The following is a 23,880-nucleotide window of genomic DNA, read 5'->3' as shown; positions in this document are numbered from 1 at the left end:
GCCCAGCTTGCGACTGCGACCCGGACGGTTCTGAGAACGGAGGAATGTGCGACAGCCACACCCAGCCGTCGCTGGGCATGGTGGCCGGTCAGTGTCGCTGCAAGGCCAACGTGGAAGGGCCGCGCTGTGACAAATGTAGGACAGGGTACTTTGGCCTGAGTGCCGACAACCCTCAGGGCTGCCAACGTGAGTAGAAAACACATCAATGACAAACTGCTCATCAACATGTTCTGTGGTTTCTACGAACCCCGTTTCCATATGAGTTGGGAAATTGTGTTAGATGTAAATATAAACGGAATACAATGATTTGCAAATCCTTTTCAACTTCAATTGAATGCACTACAAAGACAACATATTTGATGTTCAACCTCATAAACTTTTTTTGTTTTTTGCAAATAATAATTAACTTAGAATTTCATGGCTGCAACATGTGCCAAAGTAGTTGGGAAAGGGCATGTTCACCACTGTGTTACATGGCCTTTCCTTTTAACAACACTCAGTAAACGTTTGGGAACTGAGGAGACACATTTTTTGAAGCTTCTCAGGTGGAATTCTTTCCCATTCTTGCTTGATGTACAGCTTAAGTTGTTCAACAGTCCGGGGGTCTCCGTTGTGCTATTTTAGGCTTCATAATGCGCCACACATTTTCAATGGGAGACAGGTCTGGACTACAGGCAGGCCAGTCTAGTACCCGCACTCTTTTACTATGAAGCCACGTTGATGTAACACGTGGCTTGGCATTGTCTCGCTGAAATAAGCAGGGGCGTCCATGGTAATGTTGCTTGGATGGCAACATATGTTGCTCCAAAACCTGTATGTACCTTTCAGCATTAATGGCGCCTTCACAGATGTGTAAGTTACCCATGTCTTGGGCACTAATACACCCCCATACCATCACAGATGCTGGCTTTTCAACTTTGCGCCTATAACAATCCGGATGTCTCTTTTCCTCTTTGGTCCGGAGGACACGACGTCCACAGTTTCCAAAAACAATATCAAATGTGGACTCGTCAGACCACAGAACACTTTTCCACTTTGTATCAGTCCATCTTAGATGAGCTCAGGCCCAGCGAAGCCGACGGCGTTTCTGGGTGTTGTTGATTAACGGTTTTCGCCTTGCATAGGAGAGTTTTAACTTGCACTTACAGATGTAGCGACCAACTGTAGTTACTAACAGTGGGTTTCTGAAGTGTTCCTGAGCCCAAGTGGTGATATCCTTTACACACTGATGTCGCTTGTTGATGCAGTACAGCCTGAGGGATCGAAGGTCACGGGCTTAGCTGCTTACGTGCAGTGATTTCTCCAGATTCTCTGAACCCTTTGATGATATTACGGAGCGTAGATGGTGAAATCCCTGAATTCCTTGCAATAGCTGGTTGAGAAAGGTTTTTCTTAAACCGTTCAACAATTTGCTCACGCATTTGTTGACAAAGTGGTGACCCTCGCCCCATCCTTGTTTGTGAATGACTGAGCATTTCATGGAATCTACTTTTATACCCAATCATGGCACCCACCTGTTCCCAATTTGCCTGTTCACCTGTGGGATGTTCCAAATAAGTGTTTGATGAGCATTCCTCAACTTTATCAGTATTTATTGCCACCTTTCCCAACTTCTTTGCTGGCATCAAATTCTAAAGTTAATGATTATTTGCAAAAAAATATGTTGTCTTTGTAGCATATTCAACTGAATATGGGTTGAAAATGGTTTGCAAATCATTGTACGGTATTCCGTTTATATTTACAACACAATTTCCCAACTCACATGGAAACGGGGTTTGTACTTCATTTTGCCAACCAGAAGTTGCACTCTGATTCTGTTGTGATTGTTAAATCCAATACTTGGATGGTATTTACCTCAAGATTGTGCAAAAGATGTCCGCTGGAAAACAATGGTTCTCTCCATCCATGCATTTTTCCATGAATTTTGCAAATTCTTGACTATAAATATTACATTTCTAACTAGCAATGTCCGATGATATCGGCAGTCCGATATTATTCTCTGCATTTGACCCGTCACCCTTCATCACCCCCTGGGAGGTGAGGGGAGCAGTGAGCAGCAGCAGTGGCCAGGCCCGGGAATACTTTTTGGTGATTTAACCCCCAATTCCAACCCTTCCAAAGCCGATAAATGCTTTAAAACGTAATATCGGAAATGATCGGTATCGGTTTCAAAAAGTATAATTTATCACTTTTTAAAACGCCGCTGTGTACATGGACGTAGGGAGAAGTACAGAGCGCCAATAAACCTTAAAGGCACTGCCTTTGCGTGCCGGCTTAGTCACATAATATCTACGGCTTTTCACACACACAAGTGGTCAACAGCCATACAGGTCACACTGAGGGTGGCCGTATAAACAACTTTAACACTGTTACAAATATGCGCCACACTGTGAACCCACACCAAACAAGAATGACAAACACATTTCGGGAGAACATCCGCACCGTAACACAACATAAACACAACAGAACAAATACCCAGAATCCCTTGCAGCACTAACTCTTCCGGGACGCTGCAATATACACCCCCGATTTTTCTTTTATGAATTTATTATGGGTCTACTGAAAATGTGAGCAAATGTGCTGGGTCAAAAGTATACATACAGCAATGTTAATATTTGCTTACATGTCCCTTGGCAAGTTTCACTGCAATAAGGCGCTTTTGGTAGCCATCCACAAGCTTCTGCTTGAATTTTTGACCACTCCTCTTGACAAAATTGGTGCAGTTCAGCTAAATTTGTTGGTTTTCTGACATGGACTTGTTTCTTCAGCATTGTCCACATGTTTAAGTCAGGACTTTGGGAAGGCCATTCTAAAACATTAATTCTAGCCTGATTTAGCCATTCCTTTACCACTTTTGACGTGTGTTTGGGGTCGTTGTCCTGTTGGAACACCCAACTGCGCCCAAGACCCAACCTCCGGGCTTATTAGTTTTGGTTGTCCGGAAGAATTTGGAGGTACTCCTCCTTTTTCATTGTCGGTATTTTTTTCTATAATTTTATTATAATATTTTCAGCATGTGTTCTATTTTTGGCCAAAGTAAGACAAAGAAAACATTGTGAAGTTGTCTTTATTTTTTTTGTTTTATTGCCACGATTTTAATAGTCGTGTGCACAGATTTTCCTCCATGTGGCCCCTGAGCCAAAATGAGTTTGGCACCCCTGCTGTATACAGAGTGACTATTGTGATAAGTTAGCTTTAAATCTGTCAATCATCGTGTGAAATAATTGCCCCCCCCCCCCCAGCTTGCCGCTGCGACCACCGGGGCACGGTGGCGGGCAGCACCCAGTGCGACCCCATCAGTGGCGACTGCTTCTGCAAGCGTCTCGTCACTGGACGCAGCTGTGACCAATGTCTGGTAAGAACCTCCTTTTATTCCTCTAGTCCCCGTCTGTAAGTCCACTGGTCTGTCCATACCCCCCCCCCCCCCCACTACACCAGGAATAGTGCAGGCAGGAATGTGAGCTCTTGGGTCTAAATTTAGTGCAGGGATTTGAAGCTTGGTGTGGATTACCGCCGGTCTAAAAATGAAAAAAAGAAAAAGGATCCCATTATTAACCCTCATGGAAGGGCGGCACGCAGGAGTTTAAGTACAAACCCCGTTTCCATATGAGTTGGGAAATTGTGTTAGATGTAAATAAAAACGGAATACAATGATTTGCAAATCATTTTCAACCCATATTCAGTTGAATATGCTACAAAGACAACATATTTGATGTTCAAACTCATAAACTTTTTTTTTTTTTTGCAAATAATCATTAACTTTAGAATTTCATGGCTGCAACATGTGCCGAAATAGTTGGGAAAGGGCATGTTCACCACTGTGTTACATGGCCTTTCCTTTTAACAACACTCAGTAAACGTTTGGGAACTGAGGAGACACATTTTTGAAGCTTCTCAGGTGGAATTATATCCCATTCTTGCTTGATGTACAGCTTAAGTTGTTCAACAGTCCGGGGGTCTCCGTTGTGCTATTTTAGGCTTCACAATGCGCCACACATTTTCAATGGGAGACAGGTCTGGAATACAGGCAGGCCAGTCTAGTACCCGCACTCTTTTACTATGAAGCCACGTTGATGTAACACGTGGATTGGCATTGTCTTGCTGAAATAAGCAGGGGCGTCCATGGTAACGTTGCTTGGATGGCAACATATGTTGCTCCAAAACCTGTATGTACCTTTCAGCATTAATGGCGCCTTCACAGATGTGTAAGTTACCCATGTCTTGGGCACTAATACACCCCCATACCATCACAGATGCTGGCTTTTCCACTTTGCGCCTATAACAATCCGGATGGTTCTTTTCCTTTTTGGTCCGGAGGACACGACGGCCACAGTTTCCAAAAACTATTTGAAATGTGGACTCGTCAGACCACAGAACACTTTTCCACTTTGTATCAGTCCATCTTAGATGAGCTCAGGCCCAGCGAAGCCGACGGCGTTTCTGGGTGTTGTTGATAAACGGTTTTCGCCTTGCATAGGAGAGTTTTAACTTGCCCATACAGATGTAGTGACCAACTTTAGTTACTGACAGTGGGTTTCTGAAGTGTTCCTGAGCCCATGTGGTGATATCCTTTACACACTGATGTCGCTTGTTGATGCAGTGCAGCCTGAGGGATCGAAGGTCACGGGCTTAGCTGCTTACGTGCAGTGATTTCTCCAGATTCTCTGAACCCTTTGATGGTGAAATCCCTAAATTCCTTGCAATAGCTGCTTGAGAAAGGTTTTTCTTAAACTGTTCAACAATTTGCTCACGCATTTGTTGACAAAGTGGTGACCCTCGCCCCATCCTTGTTTGTGAATGACTGAGCATTTCATGGAATCTACTTTTATACCCAATCATGGCACCCACCCGTTCCCAATTTGCCTGTTCACCTGTGGGATGTTCCAAATAAGTGTTTGATGAGCCTTCCTCAACTTTATCAGTATTTATTGCCACCTTTCCCAACTTCTTTGTCACGTGTTGCTGGCATCAAATTCTAAAGTTGTTGTTAAATATGTTGTCTTTGTAGCATATTCAATTGAATATGGGTTGAAAATGATTCTTGTATTTCGTTTATATTTACATCTAACACAATTTCCCAACTCATATGGAAACGGGGTTTGTAGTTAAAGTGTTGTTACTCCATGATCACAGTGTCAAATGACAGGAAGCAGACGGTGATGATACACCACAACGCTGTCAATGTTACTTTTTCAGATTACAGGGTTGGCTTCAGGACGGTGTGACTCATGCTCTTCTTTTATAGAGTGACGCGGCTTCATGCTGTCATTATCTCTTTCACTATCTGTCCCAGCCAGAGCACTGGGGACTGAGCCTGGACGTGAACGGCTGCAGAGGCTGCGAGTGTGACATCGGAGCCGCTCTGGACAACCAGTGAGTGACGCTTACAGTGGCGGTGGAAATAAATGGAGCTTGACGGCCCCTTTGAAGTCGGGGTGTCCCGATCCGATGTTGATATCTAAAATCGGTCCGATATCAGCGGATTATATCAGCTTTGCATCTACAAGTTTGTAAAACAGGGCCAAATTTAGAGAAAAAAATGTGTCTTGGGGCCGGTATATCTATTTTTAGGAAAACTAATACAAAACCTCACACTAAAGTCTGACTCAATGCTAAAAATTTTATGACAGACCGCCTTAAAAACGGAATGGAATTGTATTTTTTTCTATGAACGATAAAGCCCTGAATATTGAGAACATATGAACGTCACACCCCCTCTCAATCGACATATATTACAATCAAGCCAAATGCAACAAACACAGCGAAATATGAACGTGAAGGGTAAAAAAACAAACAATCTGATATATGTGATGTATCACTAAGCTTTAGAACTTTCTTGTAAAAATCTCCTTCCACATCTGTCCCTGACACCCGCATTTCAGGCTGGCCGCTCTGTGGAAACACTCCCCACCCACACTGCTTGGTGCCTCGTCTGAGCTGCTGTGACTTAGATTACCATAGTAACTAATTAGATGACCATAGTAACTAGTAGGGTTGTACGGCATACGGGTATTAGTCTAGTACCGCGATACTAATGAATCATATTGGGTACCATACTGCCTCTGAAAAGTACCGGTCCGCCACACCCTAAGATTTTTTGATAAAATAAAACCAATAATGCAATTTTTTCTGGTCCCCTTTATCATACTTGCCAACCCTCCTGGATTTTCTGGGAGACTCCCGAAATTCAGCGCCTCTCCCGAAAACCTAACGGGACAAATTTTCTCCCGAAATTCAGGCGGAGCTGGAAGCCACACCCTCTCCAGCTCCATGCGGACCTGAGTGACCTGTCAACAGCCTGTATTCACGTCCGCTTTCCCACAATATAAACAGCGTGCCTGCCTAAACACGTTATAACTGTAGAATGATCGAGGGCGAGTTCTTGGTTTCTTATGTGGGTTTATTGTTAGGCAGTTTCATAAACATATTTGAAATAATTGATTTTAAATTATCATAAAAATTCATTTAAAATGACCATTTTTAAATATTAAAATAATTGCTTGTTTATCAACAACTTTAGCATTTTATTCATTACATTTTGAAACTCACAGAAGCCAAGTTATGTTATATTCCTTAATATTTATTTAAGCAAGTTTGAAGTATCAATTATCTAAACACAGTTTTGTTTGCATATTTTCAGGATGTAGATATGTATATATATATATATATATATATATATATATATATGTATGAAATACTTGACTTGGTGAATTCTAGCTGTCAATATACTCCTCCCCTCTTAACCACGCCCCCAACCACGCCCCACCCCTCCCCCGACCACGACCCCACCTCCCGACATCGGAGGTCTCAAGGTTGGCAAGTATGCTATAAACACAAAACTTGCACAAAGGCAGAAACTATGAACAATGAAACAAAAACACTAACTGCGGCATTAATAAACAAAAACTTACTTGGCATGGACTATGAAGAAAGCAGCGTGAACTGAGCATGAAGTAGAGTGTCAGGTGTGTGTCAGGGGTATGATGTCGCCAGGGAGACTTCCCGGCAACAATCGGTTTAAATAATAGTGACATGATTAAAGACAGGTGCGTGAGTCGTGAGGGCAGGTGAAAACTAATGGGTTGCTATGGTGACAAACAAGAGTGCACAATGAGTCCAAACGTGGAGCAGGTGAAACTAATGGGTAACCATGGAAACAAGACAAAGGAGTGAAAAGCAGGAACTAAAAAGAGTCCAAAACCAAACAGCAGATGGCCAAACAAAAACATGATCAACACAGACATGACAATAACAAGTGCGCTTTTCTTGATAGAATAAAAAGAGACATTTTTGCTCAATATGTTGAAAAATATTCTTAAATGAAGTAAATGCTAGTGCCATTATCTTGACATAATGATATGCGCTCGGCATTACATTTCTTGAAACCAGCAACCTTACACTAAAAACTAATTTTGTTGTTCTTAATGGAAAGTCAACAAGGCAACCGCTTGTTACTCTCTGGGTTTCCTAGCCGCTCAGGCAAATCATATGGTCTAAAAATGCATTTTTCCATGGATAACATGACATCATCGCGCCAAGTGCGTGCTCTTTCAGTCAATTAGTGCGCATATATACACCCCGGCCCCCAGCCAAAAATATTTTAATTGTAATTTTGAAGAATTTATCTGAATGTGCATGAACTATTTCTGTTCAAAATAGTTTGAAATGTTAAATGTTTAAATATTAACTGTCAGTTTACTGTACTGTGTCAACTGTACTACTATATGAGTACGTATTTTCTATTGTTTCATTGAAAATAAAACAGCAAAGTCCATTTGGCTGTCATCCGTTTTAATTATGAGACACAATTGTGTCAAAGTCATGATTTTTTTTATTACATGCTTTAAATAAGAAATTATTACTTTAAAAAAGTAGTTTTATACTCGTGAGTGTTGATGACACAGCTTTGCAACACTTGATATTCTAGTTTCAAGCATGTTTTACTCAATATAGGTCATCAAATCTCAGCAACAAGCTGTAATATTTTACTGAGATCATTTAGGACCAAAACACTTAAAACAAGTAAAACATAAAATCTGCTTAGTGAGAAGAATTATCTTATCAGACAGAAAATAAGCAAATATCACCCTTATTTGAGATATTTCATCTTACTTAGATTTCAGTTTTTGCAGTGTGTGTTTGGGGACAGTCTGCATGTCTCCGATATGTTTGCCTACTTCATGTTATTAATTGTTTGGAGGTGTCACGTCAAACTGTGTTGGCCACAGATGCTCCATGGATAGCGGGCAGTGTCGCTGCCGCAGTCACATGACAGGACGCCAGTGCACACAGGTGGAGTCTGGCTATTTCTTCATGTCTCTGGACCACTTTTTGTACGAAGCCGAGTCGGCCAAAATGGGTCAGGTGAGTTTTGTGCGACAAATACACCACTAAATATACACTCTATTGCCAAAAGTATTTGTCCACCTGCCTTGACTCACATATGAACTTCAAGTGCCATCCCATTCCTAACCCATCGGGTTCAATATGATATGGGTCCACCTTTTGCAGCTATTACAGCTTCAACTCTTCTGGGAAGGCTGTCCACAAGGTGTGTTTAAAGGAATTTTCCATCGTTCTTTCAAAAGCGCATTGGTGAGGTCACGCACTGAAGTTGGTCGAGAAGGCCTGGCTCTCAGTCTCCGTTCTAATTCGTCCCAAAGGTGTTCTATCGGGTTCAGGTCAGGACTCTGTGCAGGCCAGTCAAGTTCATCCACACCAGACTCTGTCATCCATGTCTTTATGGACTCTGCACTGGTGCACAGTCATGTTGGAAGGGGAAGGGGCCCGCTCCAAACTGTTCCCACAACGTTGGGAGCATGGAATTGTCCAAAATGTTTTGGTATCCTGGAGCATTCAAAGTTCCTTTTACTGGAACTAAGAGGCCAGCTCCTGAAAAACAACCCCACACCATAATTCCTCCTCCACCAATTTTCACACTCGACACAATACAGTCCAAAATGTACCGTTCTCCTGGCAACCTCCAAACCCAGACTCGTCCAGAGGCATCCGACGCTTTGCATTGGACTTGGTGATGAATGGCTTAGAGGCAGCTGCTCGGCCGTGGAAACCCATTCCATGAAGCTCTCTGCGTACTGTACGTGGGCTAATTGGAAGGTCACATAAAGTTTGGAGCTCTGTAGCAACTGACTGTGCAGAAAGTCTTTGCACTATGCGCTTCGGTATCTGCTGACCCCTCTCTGTCAGTTTACGTGGCCTACCACTTGGTGGCTGAGTTGCTGTTGTTCCCAAACTCTTCGCTTTGACTTTGTAATATTTAGGGGCGAGGAAATTTCACGACTGGATTTGTTGCACAGGTGGGATCCTATGACAGTTCCATGCAGGAAATCACTGCATGGATCACTGGGGCGGTATAGCTCGGTTGGTAGAGCGACCGTGCCAGCAACTTGAGGGTTGCAGGTTCAATCCCCGCTTCCGCCATCTGAGTCACTGCCGTTGTGTCCTTGGGCAAGACACTTTACCCACCTGCTCCCAGTGCCACCCACACTGGTTTAAATGTAACTTAGATATTGGGTTTCACTATGTAAAGCGCTTTGAGTCACTAGAGAAAAGCGCTATATAAATATAATTCACTTCACTTCACTTCACTAAAAGCGGGCCAAGTCTTTCACAAAAGTCTCCATGCCTAAGTGCTTGATATTATACACCTATGGCCGGGCAAAGTGATTAGGACACCTGATTCTGATCATTTGGATGGGTGGTGTCACTGAAGGGGGTCAAGCATAGTGGTGACTTTAAAGGACTGTTAGTTTCCTTCCCTGACAAGTATAAACTTGAAAATATTCCAATTCTGTCTTGATGGTCCTTCTTACTCAGCATATATGTCATTGAAAGAATTTGGGATTGACCAGTAACTTAGATTCCCTTGGAGGAAGAACTGGTCCGTGGCCAAATACTTTTGTCAATATAGTGTATATTACGGATGATATTTAAAGTTGAACCTACGCATCAGGGGTGTACAGTGGAGACCAGGGAGCACCAGGCGGGCCGCCCAGCCACATGGACAGGCACCGGGTTCGCTCGGGTACCAGAAGGAGGCACTTTGGAGTTCCTCATCAGCAACGTGGCTTATTCCATGGAATACGACCTACTCATCCGCTACGAATCGCAGGTGTGCACACGTCACTTCCTGTACGAACACGACACCCGAGCCTTCTTCTAACGTCCCAGCTTTATTCCAGATGCCCAGAGACTGGGAAGAAGTGAGGATAACAATAATAAGACCGGGGCCCATCCCCACCAGCAGCCCCTGTGGAAACACCATCCCTGATGACGACAAGATTGTCGTCTCCCTGCCGGCTGGAGCAAGGTTTGTGTCACACGTACACCATTCATACATTATTTACCTTTCTACACACTGGTCCACAACAACAAAGGTTTGATGGTGGCAACGTTTTAAATCCTCTTGGTGTATACGTATTAAAAAGGCTCCATTTAGAGTAACTTTATACATTTTACTACGAGTGTGCCGTGAGGTACAGTCTGGTGTGCTGTGGGAGATTATGTAATTTCACCTATTTGGGTTAAAAAATATTTTTTGCAAACCAGTAATTATAGTCTGCAAATGATGTGTTGTTGTTGAGTGTCGGTGCTGTCTAGAGCTAGGCAGAGTAACCGTGTAATACTCTTCCATGTCAGCAGGTGGCAGCCGGTAGCTAATTGCTTTGTAGATGTCGGAAACACGTTGTGTGAGACGACACGGGTTTGTCGTCGTATCTATTGCTTAATGCATAATTAACTGTAGTTGTGATCATATTTTTACACATGTACTGTAGTAGTGATCATATTTTTACACATGTACTGTAGTAGTGATCATATTTTTACACATGTACTGTAGTAGTGATCATATTTTTACACATGTACTGTGGTAGTGATCATATTTTTACACATGTACTGTAGTAGTGATCATGTTTTTGCACATGTACTGTGGTAGTGATCATAGTTTTACACATGTATTGTAGTAGTGATCATATTTTTACACATGTACTGTAGTAGTGATCATGTTTTTGCACATGTACTGTGGTAGTGATCATAGTTTTACACATGTACTGTAGTAGTGATCATGTTTTTACACATGTACTGTGGTAGTGATCATATTTTTACACATGTACTGTAGTAGTGATCATATTTTTACACATGTACTGTAGTAGTGATCATATTTTTACACATGTACTGTAGTAGTGATCCTATTTTTACACATGTACTGTAGTAGTGATCATATTTTTACACATGTACTATAGTAGTGATCATGTTTTTACACATGAACTGTAGTAGTGATCATATTTTTACATATGTACTGTGGTAGTGATCATAGTTTTACACATGTACTGTAGTAGTGATCATAGTTTTACACATGTACTGTAGTAGTGATCATATTCTTACACATGTACTGTAGTAGTGATCATGTTTTTACACATGTACTGTAGTAGTGATCATGTTTTTACACATGTACTGTGGTGATGATCATGTTTTTACACATGTACTGTGGTAGTGATCCTATTTTTACACATGTACTGTAGTAGTGATCATGTTTTTGCACATGCATTGTAGTAGTGATCATATTTTTATCCATGTACTGTGGTAGTGATCATATTTTTACACATGTACTGTGGTAGTGATCATATGTATACACATGTACTCTAGTAGTGATCATGTTTTTACACATGTACTGTGGTAGTGATCATATGTATACACATGTACTATAGTAGTGATCATGTTTTTACACATGAACTGTAGTAGTGATCATATTTTTACACATGTACTGTGGTAGTGATCATAGTTTTACACATGTACTGTAGTAGTGATCATGTTTTTACACATGTACTGTAGTAGTGATCATATTTTTACACATGTACTGTAGTAGTGATCATATTTTTACACATGTACTGTAGTAGTGATCATGTTTTTGCACATGCATTGTAGTAGTGATCATATTTTTATCCATGTACTGTGGTAGTGATCATATTGTTACACATGTACTGTGGTAGTGATCATATTTTTACACATGTACTGTAGTAGTGATCCTATTTTTACACATGTACTGTAGTAGTGAACATGTTTTTGCACATGCATTGTAGTAGTGATCATATTTTTATCCATGTACTGTAGTAGTGATCATATTTTTACACATGTACTGTGGTAGTGATCATAGTTTTACACATGTACTGTAGTAGTGATCATGTTTTTACACATGTACTGTAGTAGTGATCATGTTTTTACACATGTACTGTAGTAGTGATCCTATTTATACACATAGACTGTGGTAGTGATCATAGTTTTACACATGCACTGTAGTAGTGATCATGTTTTTACACATGTACTGTAGTAGTGATCCTATTTTTACACATGTACTGTCGTAGTGATCCTATTTTTACACATGTACTGTAGTAGTGATCATATTTTTACACATGTACTGTAGTAGTGATCATGTTTTTGCACATGCATTGTAGTAGTGATCATATTTTTATCCATGTACTGTAGTAGTGATCATATTTTTACACATGTACTGTGGTAGTGATCATAGTTTTACACATGTACTGTAGTAGTGATCATGTTTTTACACATGTACTGTAGTAGTGATCATGTTTTTACACATGTACTGTAGTAGTGATCATAGTTTTACACATGTACTGTAGTAGTGATCCTATTTATACACATGTACTGTGGTAGTGATCATGTTTTTACACATGTACTGTAGTAGTGATCCTATTTTTACACATGTACTGTCGTAGTGATCCTATTTTTACACATGTACTGTGGTAGTGATCATATTTTTACACATGTACTGTAGTAGTGATCATGTTTTTACACATGTACTGTAGTAGTGATCCTATTTATACACATGTACTGTGGTAGTGATCATAGTTTTACACATGCACTGTAGTAGTGATCTTAGTTTTACACATGTACTGTAGTAGTGATAACATTTTTACACATGTACTGTAGTAGTGATAACATTTTTACACATGTACTGTAGTAGTGATCATAGTTTTACACATTTACTGTAGTAGTGATCATGTTTTTACACATGTACTGTGGTAGTGATCATATTTTTACACATGTACTGTAGTAGTGATAATAGTTTTACACATGTACTGTAGTAGTGATCATATTTTTATCCATGTACTGTGGTAGTGATCATATTTTTACACATGTACTGTAGTAGTGATCATATTTTTACACATGTACTGTAGTAGTGATCATATTTTTACCCATGCACTGTAGTAGTGATCATATTTTTACCCATGTACTGTGGTAGTGATCGTATTTTTACCCTTGTACTGTGGTAGTGATCATATTTTTACACATGTACTGTAGTAGTGATCATAGTTTTACACATGTACTGTAGTAGTGATCATATTTCTATCCATGTACTGTGGTAGTGATCATATTTTTACACATGTACTGTAGTAGTGATCATATTTTTACACATGTACTGTAGTAGTGATCATATTTTTACACATGTACTGTAGTAGTGATCATGTTTTTACACATGTACTGTAGTAGTGATCCTATTTATACACATGTACTGTGGTAGTGATCATAGTTTTACACATGCACTGTAGTAGTGATCTTAGTTTTACACATGTACTGTAGTAGTGATAACATTTTTACACATGTACTGTAGTAGTGATAACATTTTTACACATGTACTGTAGTAGTGATCATAGTTTTACACATTTACTGTAGTAGTGATCATGTTTTTACACATGTACTGTGGTAGTGATCATATTTTTACACATGTACTGTAGTAGTGATAATAGTTTTACACATGTACTGTAGTAGTGATCATATTTTTACACATGTACTGTAGTAATGATCATATTTTTACACATGTACTGTAGTAGTGATCATATTTTTACACAGGTACTGTAGTAGTGATCATATTTTTACACATGTACTGTAGTAGTGATCATATTTTTACACATGTACTGTAGTAGTGATCATATTTTTACCCATGCACTGTAGTAGTGATCATATTTTTACCCATGTACTGTGGTAGTGATCGTATTTTTACCCTTGTACTGTGGTAGTGATCATATTTTTACACATGTACTGTGGTAGTGATCATATTTTTACACATGTACTGTAGTAGTGATAACATTTTTACACATGTACTGTAGTAGTGATAACATTTTTACACATGTACTGTAGTAGTGATCATAGTTTTACACATGTACTGTAGAAGTGATCATATTTGTATCCATGTACTATGGTAGTGATCATATTTTTACACATGTACTGTAGTAGTGATCATATTTTTACACATGTACTGTAGTAGTGATCATATTTTTACCCATGTACTGTAGTAGTGATCATAGTTTTACACATGTACTGTAGTAGTGATCATAATTTTACCCATGTACTGTAGTAGTGATCATATTTTTACACATGTACTGTAGTAGTGATCATATTTTTACACAGGTACTGTAGTAGTGATCATATTTTTACACATGTACTGTAGTAATGATCATATTTTTACACATGTACTGTAGTAGTGATCATATTTTTACACAGGTACTGTAGTAGTGATCATATTTTTACACATGTACTGTAGTAGTGATCATATTTTTACACATGTACTGTAGTAGTGATCATATTTTTACACATGTACTGTAGTAGTGATCATGTTTTTACACATGTACTGTAGTAGTGATCCTATTTATACACATGTACTGTGGTAGTGATCATAGTTTTACACATGCACTGTAGTAGTGATCTTAGTTTTACACATGTACTGTAGTAGTGATAACATTTTTACACATGTACTGTAGTAGTGATAACATTTTTACACATGTACTGTAGTAGTGATCATAGTTTTACACATTTACTGTAGTAGTGATCATGTTTTTACACATGTACTGTGGTAGTGATCATATTTTTACACATGTACTGTAGTAGTGATAATAGTTTTACACATGTACTGTAGTAGTGATCATATTTTTATCCATGTACTGTGGTAGTGATCATATTTTTACACATGTACTGTAGTAGTGATCATATTTTTACACATGTACTGTAGTAGTGATCATATTTTTACCCATGCACTGTAGTAGTGATCATATTTTTACCCATGTACTGTGGTAGTGATCGTATTTTTACCCTTGTACTGTGGTAGTGATCATATTTTTACACATGTACTGTAGTAGTGATCATAGTTTTACACATGTACTGTAGTAGTGATCATATTTTTATCCATGTACTGTGGTAGTGATCATATTTTTACACATGTACTGTAGTAGTGATCATATTTTTACACATGTACTGTAGTAGTGATCATATTTTTACCCATGCACTGTAGTAGTGATCATATTTTTACCCATGTACTGTGGTAGTGATCGTATTTTTACCCTTGTACTGTGGTAGTGATCATATTTTTACACATGTACTGTGGTAGTGATCATATTTTTACACATGTACTGTAGTAGTGATAACATTTTTACACATGTACTGTAGTAGTGATAACATTTTTACACATGTACTGTAGTAGTGATCATAGTTTTACACATGTACTGTAGAAGTGATCATATTTGTATCCATGTACTATGGTAGTGATCATATTTTTACACATGTACTGTAGTAGTGATCATATTTTTACACATGTACTGTAGTAGTGATCATATTTTTACCCATGTACTGTAGTAGTGATCATAGTTTTACACATGTACTGTAGTAGTGATCATAATTTTACCCATGTACTGTAGTAGTGATCATATTTTTACACATGTACTGTAGTAGTGATCATATTTTTACACAGGTACTGTAGTAGTGATCATATTTTTACACATGTACTGTAGTAGTGATCATGTTTTTACACATGTACTGTGGTGATGATCATGTTTTTACACATGTACTGTGGTAGTGATCCTATTTTTACACATGTACTGTAGTAGTGATCATGTTTTTGCACATGCATTGTAGTAGTGATCATATTTTTATCCATGTACTGTGGTAGTGATCATATTTTTACACATGTACTCTAGTAGTGATCATGTTTTTACACATGTACTGTGGTAGTGATCATATGTATACACATGTACTATAGTAGTGATCATGTTTTTACACATGAACTGTAGTAGTGATCATATTTTTACACATGTACTATGGTAGTGATCATAGTTTTACACATGTACTGTAGTAGTGATCATGTTTTTACACATGTACTGTAGTAGTGATCATATTTTTACACATGTACTGTAGTAGTGATCATATTTTTACACATGTACTGTAGTAGTGATCATGTTTTTGCACATGCATTGTAGTAGTGATCATATTTTTATCCATGTACTGTGGTAGTGATCATATTGTTACACATGTACTGTGGTAGTGATCATATTTTTACACATGTACTGTAGTAGTGATCCTATTTTTACACATGTACTGTAGTAGTGAACATGTTTTTGCACATGCATTGTAGTAGTGATCATATTTTTATCCATGTACTGTAGTAGTGATCATATTTTTACACATGTACTGTGGTAGTGATCATAGTTTTACACATGTACTGTAGTAGTGATCATGTTTTTACACATGTACTGTAGTAGTGATCATGTTTTTACACATGTACTGTAGTAGTGATCCTATTTATACACATAGACTGTGGTAGTGATCATAGTTTTACACATGCACTGTAGTAGTGATCATGTTTTTACACATGTACTGTAGTAGTGATCCTATTTTTACACATGTACTGTCGTAGTGATCCTATTTTTACACATGTACTGTAGTAGTGATCATATTTTTACACATGTACTGTAGTAGTGATCATGTTTTTGCACATGCATTGTAGTAGTGATCATATTTTTATCCATGTACTGTAGTAGTGATCATATTTTTACACATGTACTGTGGTAGTGATCATAGTTTTACACATGTACTGTAGTAGTGATCATGTTTTTACACATGTACTGTAGTAGTGATCATGTTTTTACACATGTACTGTAGTAGTGATCATAGTTTTACACATGTACTGTAGTAGTGATCCTATTTATACACATGTACTGTGGTAGTGATCATGTTTTTACACATGTACTGTAGTAGTGATCCTATTTTTACACATGTACTGTCGTAGTGATCCTATTTTTACACATGTACTGTGGTAGTGATCATATTTTTACACATGTACTGTAGTAGTGATCATGTTTTTACACATGTACTGTAGTAGTGATCCTATTTATACACATGTACTGTGGTAGTGATCATAGTTTTACACATGCACTGTAGTAGTGATCTTAGTTTTACACATGTACTGTAGTAGTGATAACATTTTTACACATGTACTGTAGTAGTGATAACATTTTTACACATGTACTGTAGTAGTGATCATAGTTTTACACATTTACTGTAGTAGTGATCATGTTTTTACACATGTACTGTGGTAGTGATCATATTTTTACACATGTACTGTAGTAGTGATAATAGTTTTACACATGTACTGTAGTAGTGATCATATTTTTATCCATGTACTGTGGTAGTGATCATATTTTTACACATGTACTGTAGTAGTGATCATATTTTTACACATGTACTGTAGTAGTGATCATATTTTTACCCATGCACTGTAGTAGTGATCATATTTTTACCCATGTACTGTGGTAGTGATCGTATTTTTACCCTTGTACTGTGGTAGTGATCATATTTTTACACATGTACTGTAGTAGTGATCATAGTTTTACACATGTACTGTAGTAGTGATCATATTTCTATCCATGTACTGTGGTAGTGATCATATTTTTACACATGTACTGTAGTAGTGATCATATTTTTACACATGTACTGTAGTAGTGATCATATTTTTACCCATGCACTGTAGTAGTGATCATATTTTTACCCATGTACCGTGGTAGTGATCGTATTTTTACCCTTGTACTGTGGTAGTGATCATATTTTTACACATGTACTGTGGTAGTGATCATATTTTTACACATGTACTGTAGTAGTGATAACATTTTTACACATGTACTGTAGTAGTGATAACATTTTTACACATGTACTGTAGTAGTGATCATAGTTTTACACATGTACTGTAGAAGTGATCATATTTGTATCCATGTACTATGGTAGTGATCATATTTTTACACATGTACTGTAGTAGTGATCATATTTTTACACATGTACTGTAGTAGTGATCATATTTTTACCCATGTACTGTAGTAGTGATCATAGTTTTACACATGTACTGTAGTAGTGATCATAATTTTACCCATGTACTGTAGTAGTGATCATATTTTTACACATGTACTGTAGTAGTGATCATATTTTTACACAGGTACTGTAGTAGTGATCATATTTTTACACATGTACTGTAGTAATGATCATATTTTTACACATGTACTGTAGTAGTGATCATATTTTTACACAGGTACTGTAGTAGTGATCATATTTTTACACATGTACTGTAGTAGTGATCATATTTTTACACATGTACTGTAGTAGTGATCATATTTTTACACATGTACTGTAGTAGTGATCATGTTTTTACACATGTACTGTAGTAGTGATCCTATTTATACACATGTACTGTGGTAGTGATCATAGTTTTACACATGCACTGTAGTAGTGATCTTAGTTTTACACATGTACTGTAGTAGTGATAACATTTTTACACATGTACTGTAGTAGTGATAACATTTTTACACATGTACTGTAGTAGTGATCATAGTTTTACACATTTACTGTAGTAGTGATCATGTTTTTACACATGTACTGTGGTAGTGATCATATTTTTACACATGTACTGTAGTAGTGATAATAGTTTTACACATGTACTGTAGTAGTGATCATATTTTTACACATGTACTGTAGTAATGATCATATTTTTACACATGTACTGTAGTAGTGATCATATTTTTACACAGGTACTGTAGTAGTGATCATATTTTTACACATGTACTGTAGTAGTGATCATATTTTTACACATGTACTGTAGTAGTGATCATATTTTTACCCATGCACTGTAGTAGTGATCATATTTTTACCCATGTACTGTGGTAGTGATCGTATTTTTACCCTTGTACTGTGGTAGTGATCATATTTTTACACATGTACTGTGGTAGTGATCATATTTTTACACATGTACTGTAGTAGTGATAACATTTTTACACATGTACTGTAGTAGTGATAACATTTTTACACATGTACTGTAGTAGTGATCATAGTTTTACACATGTACTGTAGAAGTGATCATATTTGTATCCATGTACTATGGTAGTGATCATATTTTTACACATGTACTGTAGTAGTGATCATATTTTTACACATGTACTGTAGTAGTGATCATATTTTTACCCATGTACTGTAGTAGTGATCATAGTTTTACACATGTACTGTAGTAGTGATCATAATTTTACCCATGTACTGTAGTAGTGATCATATTTTTACACATGTACTGTAGTAGTGATCATATTTTTACACAGGTACTGTAGTAGTGATCATATTTTTACACATGTACTGTAGTAATGATCATATTTTTACACATGTACTGTAGTAGTGATCATATTTTTACACAGCTACTGTAGTAGTGATCATATTTTTACACATGTACTGTAGTAGTGATCATATTTTTACACATGTACTGTAGTAGTGATCATATTTTTACACATGTACTGTAGTAGTGATCATGTTTTTACACATGTACTGTAGTAGTGATCCTATTTATACACATGTACTGTGGTAGTGATCATAGTTTTACACATGCACTGTAGTAGTGATCTTAGTTTTACACATGTACTGTAGTAGTGATAACATTTTTACACATGTACTGTAGTAGTGATAACATTTTTACACATGTACTGTAGTAGTGATCATAGTTTTACACATTTACTGTAGTAGTGATCATGTTTTTACACATGTACTGTGGTAGTGATCATATTTTTACACATGTACTGTAGTAGTGATAATAGTTTTACACATGTACTGTAGTAGTGATCATATTTTTATCCATGTACTGTGGTAGTGATCATATTTTTACACATGTACTGTAGTAGTGATCATATTTTTACACATGTACTGTAGTAGTGATCATATTTTTACCCATGCACTGTAGTAGTGATCATATTTTTACCCATGTACTGTGGTAGTGATCGTATTTTTACCCTTGTACTGTGGTAGTGATCATATTTTTACACATGTACTGTAGTAGTGATCATAGTTTTACACATGTACTGTAGTAGTGATCATATTTTTATCCATGTACTGTGGTAGTGATCATATTTTTACACATGTACTGTAGTAGTGATCATATTTTTACACATGTACTGTAGTAGTGATCATATTTTTACCCATGCACTGTAGTAGTGATCATATTTTTACCCATGTACTGTGGTAGTGATCGTATTTTTACCCTTGTACTGTGGTAGTGATCATATTTTTACACATGTACTGTGGTAGTGATCATATTTTTACACATGTACTGTAGTAGTGATAACATTTTTACACATGTACTGTAGTAGTGATAACATTTTTACACATGTACTGTAGTAGTGATCATAGTTTTACACATGTACTGTAGAAGTGATCATATTTGTATCCATGTACTATGGTAGTGATCATATTTTTACACATGTACTGTAGTAGTGATCATATTTTTACACATGTACTGTAGTAGTGATCATATTTTTACCCATGTACTGTAGTAGTGATCATAGTTTTACACATGTACTGTAGTAGTGATCATAATTTTACCCATGTACTGTAGTAGTGATCATATTTTTACACATGTACTGTAGTAGTGATCATATTTTTACACAGGTACTGTAGTAGTGATCATATTTTTACACATGTACTGTAGTAATGATCATATTTTTACACGTGTACTGTAGTAGTGATCATATTTTTACACAGGTACTGTAGTAGTGATCATATTTTTACACATGTACTGTAGTAGTGATCATATTTTTACACATGTACTGTAGTAGTGATCATATTTTTACACATGTACTGTAGTAGTGATCATAGTGTGGAAGTCGCTTCCTAGCGGTCCCACTGTCAGACACGGCACAGGAGCCAAGCGTGCAGGTTTAACAAGGTTTTAATCAGAATGCTTCAACAAAAGTTTTTCGTTCCAGTAGAACGTGACCTTTCAGTCACGTCCGTATCCTCTCTCTCTCTCTCTGCTCCCGGCCGCTTACTGTTAAGGGCAACGGATGATTAGATCAACACGTACCACCTGTGAAATCTAATCACCTGCCAGCTGTGTCTCGCCGTCAGCACTGCCTCGCCCCCGTCTGATGGTGCTCTGTCCTCAGCACCATGGACAGAGGCGGTGACCTTTGCTCCTGCAGGCAGCGCTGACAACATCTTCCTCCACACACAGTTTTACACATGTACTGTGGTCGTGATCATAGTTTTACACATGTGCTGTGGTAGTTGACTTGTTTAAACATGTGTACTGCATTAGCTAACTTCTTTTTACACTTGTACTGCAAATGTTCCCTAAAGCCATACTTGCCAACCCTCCCGGATTTTCCGGGAGACTCCCGAAATTCAGCGCGTCTCCCGAAAACCTCCCAGGACAAATTTTCTCCCGAAAATCTCCCGAAATTCAGATGGAGCTGGAGGCCACGCCCCCTCCAGCTCCATGCGGACCTGAGTGACGTGTTGACAGCCTGTTCGCACGTCCGCTTTCCCACAATATGACCAGCTAATGATCGAGGGCGAGTTCTTGGTTTCTTATGTGGGTTTATTGTTAGGCAGTTTCATTAACGTCCTCCCAGCGCGGTAACAACACACAACAACAGCAGTCAAGTTTTGTCTACTGTAAAGCAGTTCGTTTGCCGTAAACAGCAATGTTGTGACACTTTTAAACAGGAAAATACTGCCATCTACTGTACATGCATATGTGACCCACCCATAATGTGTCACATTTTTGTGTTGATTTATTTATTTTATTTTGTGGTTTGAATTTGTTTTTGGAGCTGTCATTACACATTTATCAGTATTCACATCGGTCAGGAGGGGGCAGTAGGGCGTTTCTTCCCAATTGAATGCTATCACCTGCAGACCGGAAGTGTCTTGTCATTCTGATGAGAGCGACCAGTCTGTGAACAATTGAAACGTCCTGTGTGCTTTTTCCTCCTGTATAACAGGTTAGTTTTGGTGAATCAACTCACTGAATAATAGCCATGTGATCTTTATAAGTTTAAGTACACATTCTGATGGTGGAGCCTAACTCTAAAGTTTTTGTGAGTTGTAGTTTGTATTTGTGAATGAATCCAGTGCACAGCTGCAGTAATCAATACAAAAAGGCGACGTGAGTACGCAATGTTTATATAGGAACTTCTGATCCTAATTCAGACTCCCAAATTAGAGCTCCTGTTTTCTTAATGATTTTATAATGTATATTTGTATAATGTGTGTGTTCTGAAATAGTGACAGAGAATAGAACAAGGATGGACAATTCAACCCTTAACTCAACAATGAGTAGATGAGTGTTATGTGTGTGTATATGTGTAAATAAATGAACACTGAAATTGAAGTATTTCTTTTTTATATATATATATATATATATATATATATATATATATATATATATATATATATATATATATATATATATATATATATATATGTATATGTATATATATGTATATGTATATATATGTATATGTATATATATATATATATATATATATATATATATATACATATATATATATAGCTAGAATTCACTGAAAGTCAAGTATTTCTTATATATATATATCTTAACCACGCCCCCAACCACGCCCCCCGACCCACCCTCGACCACGCCCCCACCTCCCGAAATCGGAGGTCTCAAGGTTGGCAAGTATGCCTAAAGCGTTGCCTGGAGAGTTCATGTGTGTTAGAACATATTTATCAGTAACATTGCACGGATGAACACAACTATTGATGGTAAAACTGCGACTAAAAAAATAAACATTGGAAATGTTGGGGAATGAGTACTCGTAGTACTTTCTACTTGTCCTTTCAGGTTCATGGTCCCTCCTCAGTCCGTGTGTCTGGAGACAAGCGTGACCTACACCATCCGCTTGGACTTCAGACGCTATCAGGACGCCAACAACGTCCTCAACGGCGCGGCCAACGCTGTCCTCCTGATGGACTCAGTGAGGACACTTCCATCCTTCCTGCTCTCCTGTTCCTCTTCTCTTTGGTGACTCCTCTCGTCTTGGCTCTCTAGATTGCCCTGATGCCTCGCCACTCCTCCTTGGAGATGTTCAACGCCGGGGATCTGGCCTCCGACGCCAGGAAGCAGACGTACGAGCGGTACCGCTGTCACGAGGGGGCCAAGAGCGTGACCCGCCCCTCCATGAGCGACACCTGCGCCAAGCTGATTACCAGCATGTCGGCTGTTATCAACGACGGGGCTTTGCGTGAGTGCAAAAACACTTATGTGACTTGTACATATTGTACTGTATGGACCCAAATATAATCAGAATCAGAAATACTTTAATAATCACTGAGGGGAAATTAAGATTTTCAACACAATCCCATTCAAGAGCAGACAAACATTACGGAGAGACAGAACAGGATCGCTGATGGGTCTGCCAAATTCCAGTGAGAAAACAAAATATTCAGTCTAAGCCTGGGCCCCTGGAAAGGGGGTCCAGACTGAGGCCAAGAAAAAAACCTCATAGTCATAGCACACATAAACATGTGTGTAAGAGGGAAACATCAAAATACATTAAAAGAGCAAAGCTGATGCAACCAGCCACTTCTACATACCAAAGTAAAACAACAACAACAACAAAAACATATACACTGTGGTGGCCTCTGCGGTGTTCCACGCCATCGTCTGCTGGGGCGGGGGGAGCATGGCCAGAGACAGGAGCAGACCCAACAAAGCAACCAAGAGAGCACCCTCGGCCGCCCACCAACTCTCGG

The 23,880-nt window shown here is 38.3% G+C and overlaps 1 protein-coding gene across 2 annotated transcripts in view; it reads left to right on the top strand.

The window, feature by feature from the left end:
- The window catches only part of lamb2 (laminin, beta 2 (laminin S)), a 176,575-nt gene that overhangs the window by 97,370 nt on the left and 55,325 nt on the right, over nt 1-23,880 (top strand). For both annotated transcript variants that reach the window (XM_061974168.1, XM_061974160.1), the window contains exons 11-18: nt 7-186; nt 3,243-3,355; nt 5,294-5,373; nt 8,229-8,364; nt 9,974-10,132; nt 10,203-10,330; nt 22,970-23,102; nt 23,177-23,369. In XM_061974168.1, coding sequence (XP_061830152.1) covers nt 7-186; nt 3,243-3,355; nt 5,294-5,373; nt 8,229-8,364; nt 9,974-10,132; nt 10,203-10,330; nt 22,970-23,102; nt 23,177-23,369 — 1,122 coding nt within the window. The remainder of the gene's footprint in view (nt 1-6; nt 187-3,242; nt 3,356-5,293; nt 5,374-8,228; nt 8,365-9,973; nt 10,133-10,202; nt 10,331-22,969; nt 23,103-23,176; nt 23,370-23,880) is intronic.

This window comes from Nerophis lumbriciformis, linkage group LG01 (genome assembly GCF_033978685.3).
Source record: "Nerophis lumbriciformis linkage group LG01, RoL_Nlum_v2.1, whole genome shotgun sequence".
Lineage (NCBI taxonomy): Eukaryota > Metazoa > Chordata > Actinopteri > Syngnathiformes > Syngnathidae > Nerophis > Nerophis lumbriciformis.
This window is presented reverse-complemented; position numbering and strand designations above follow the sequence as displayed.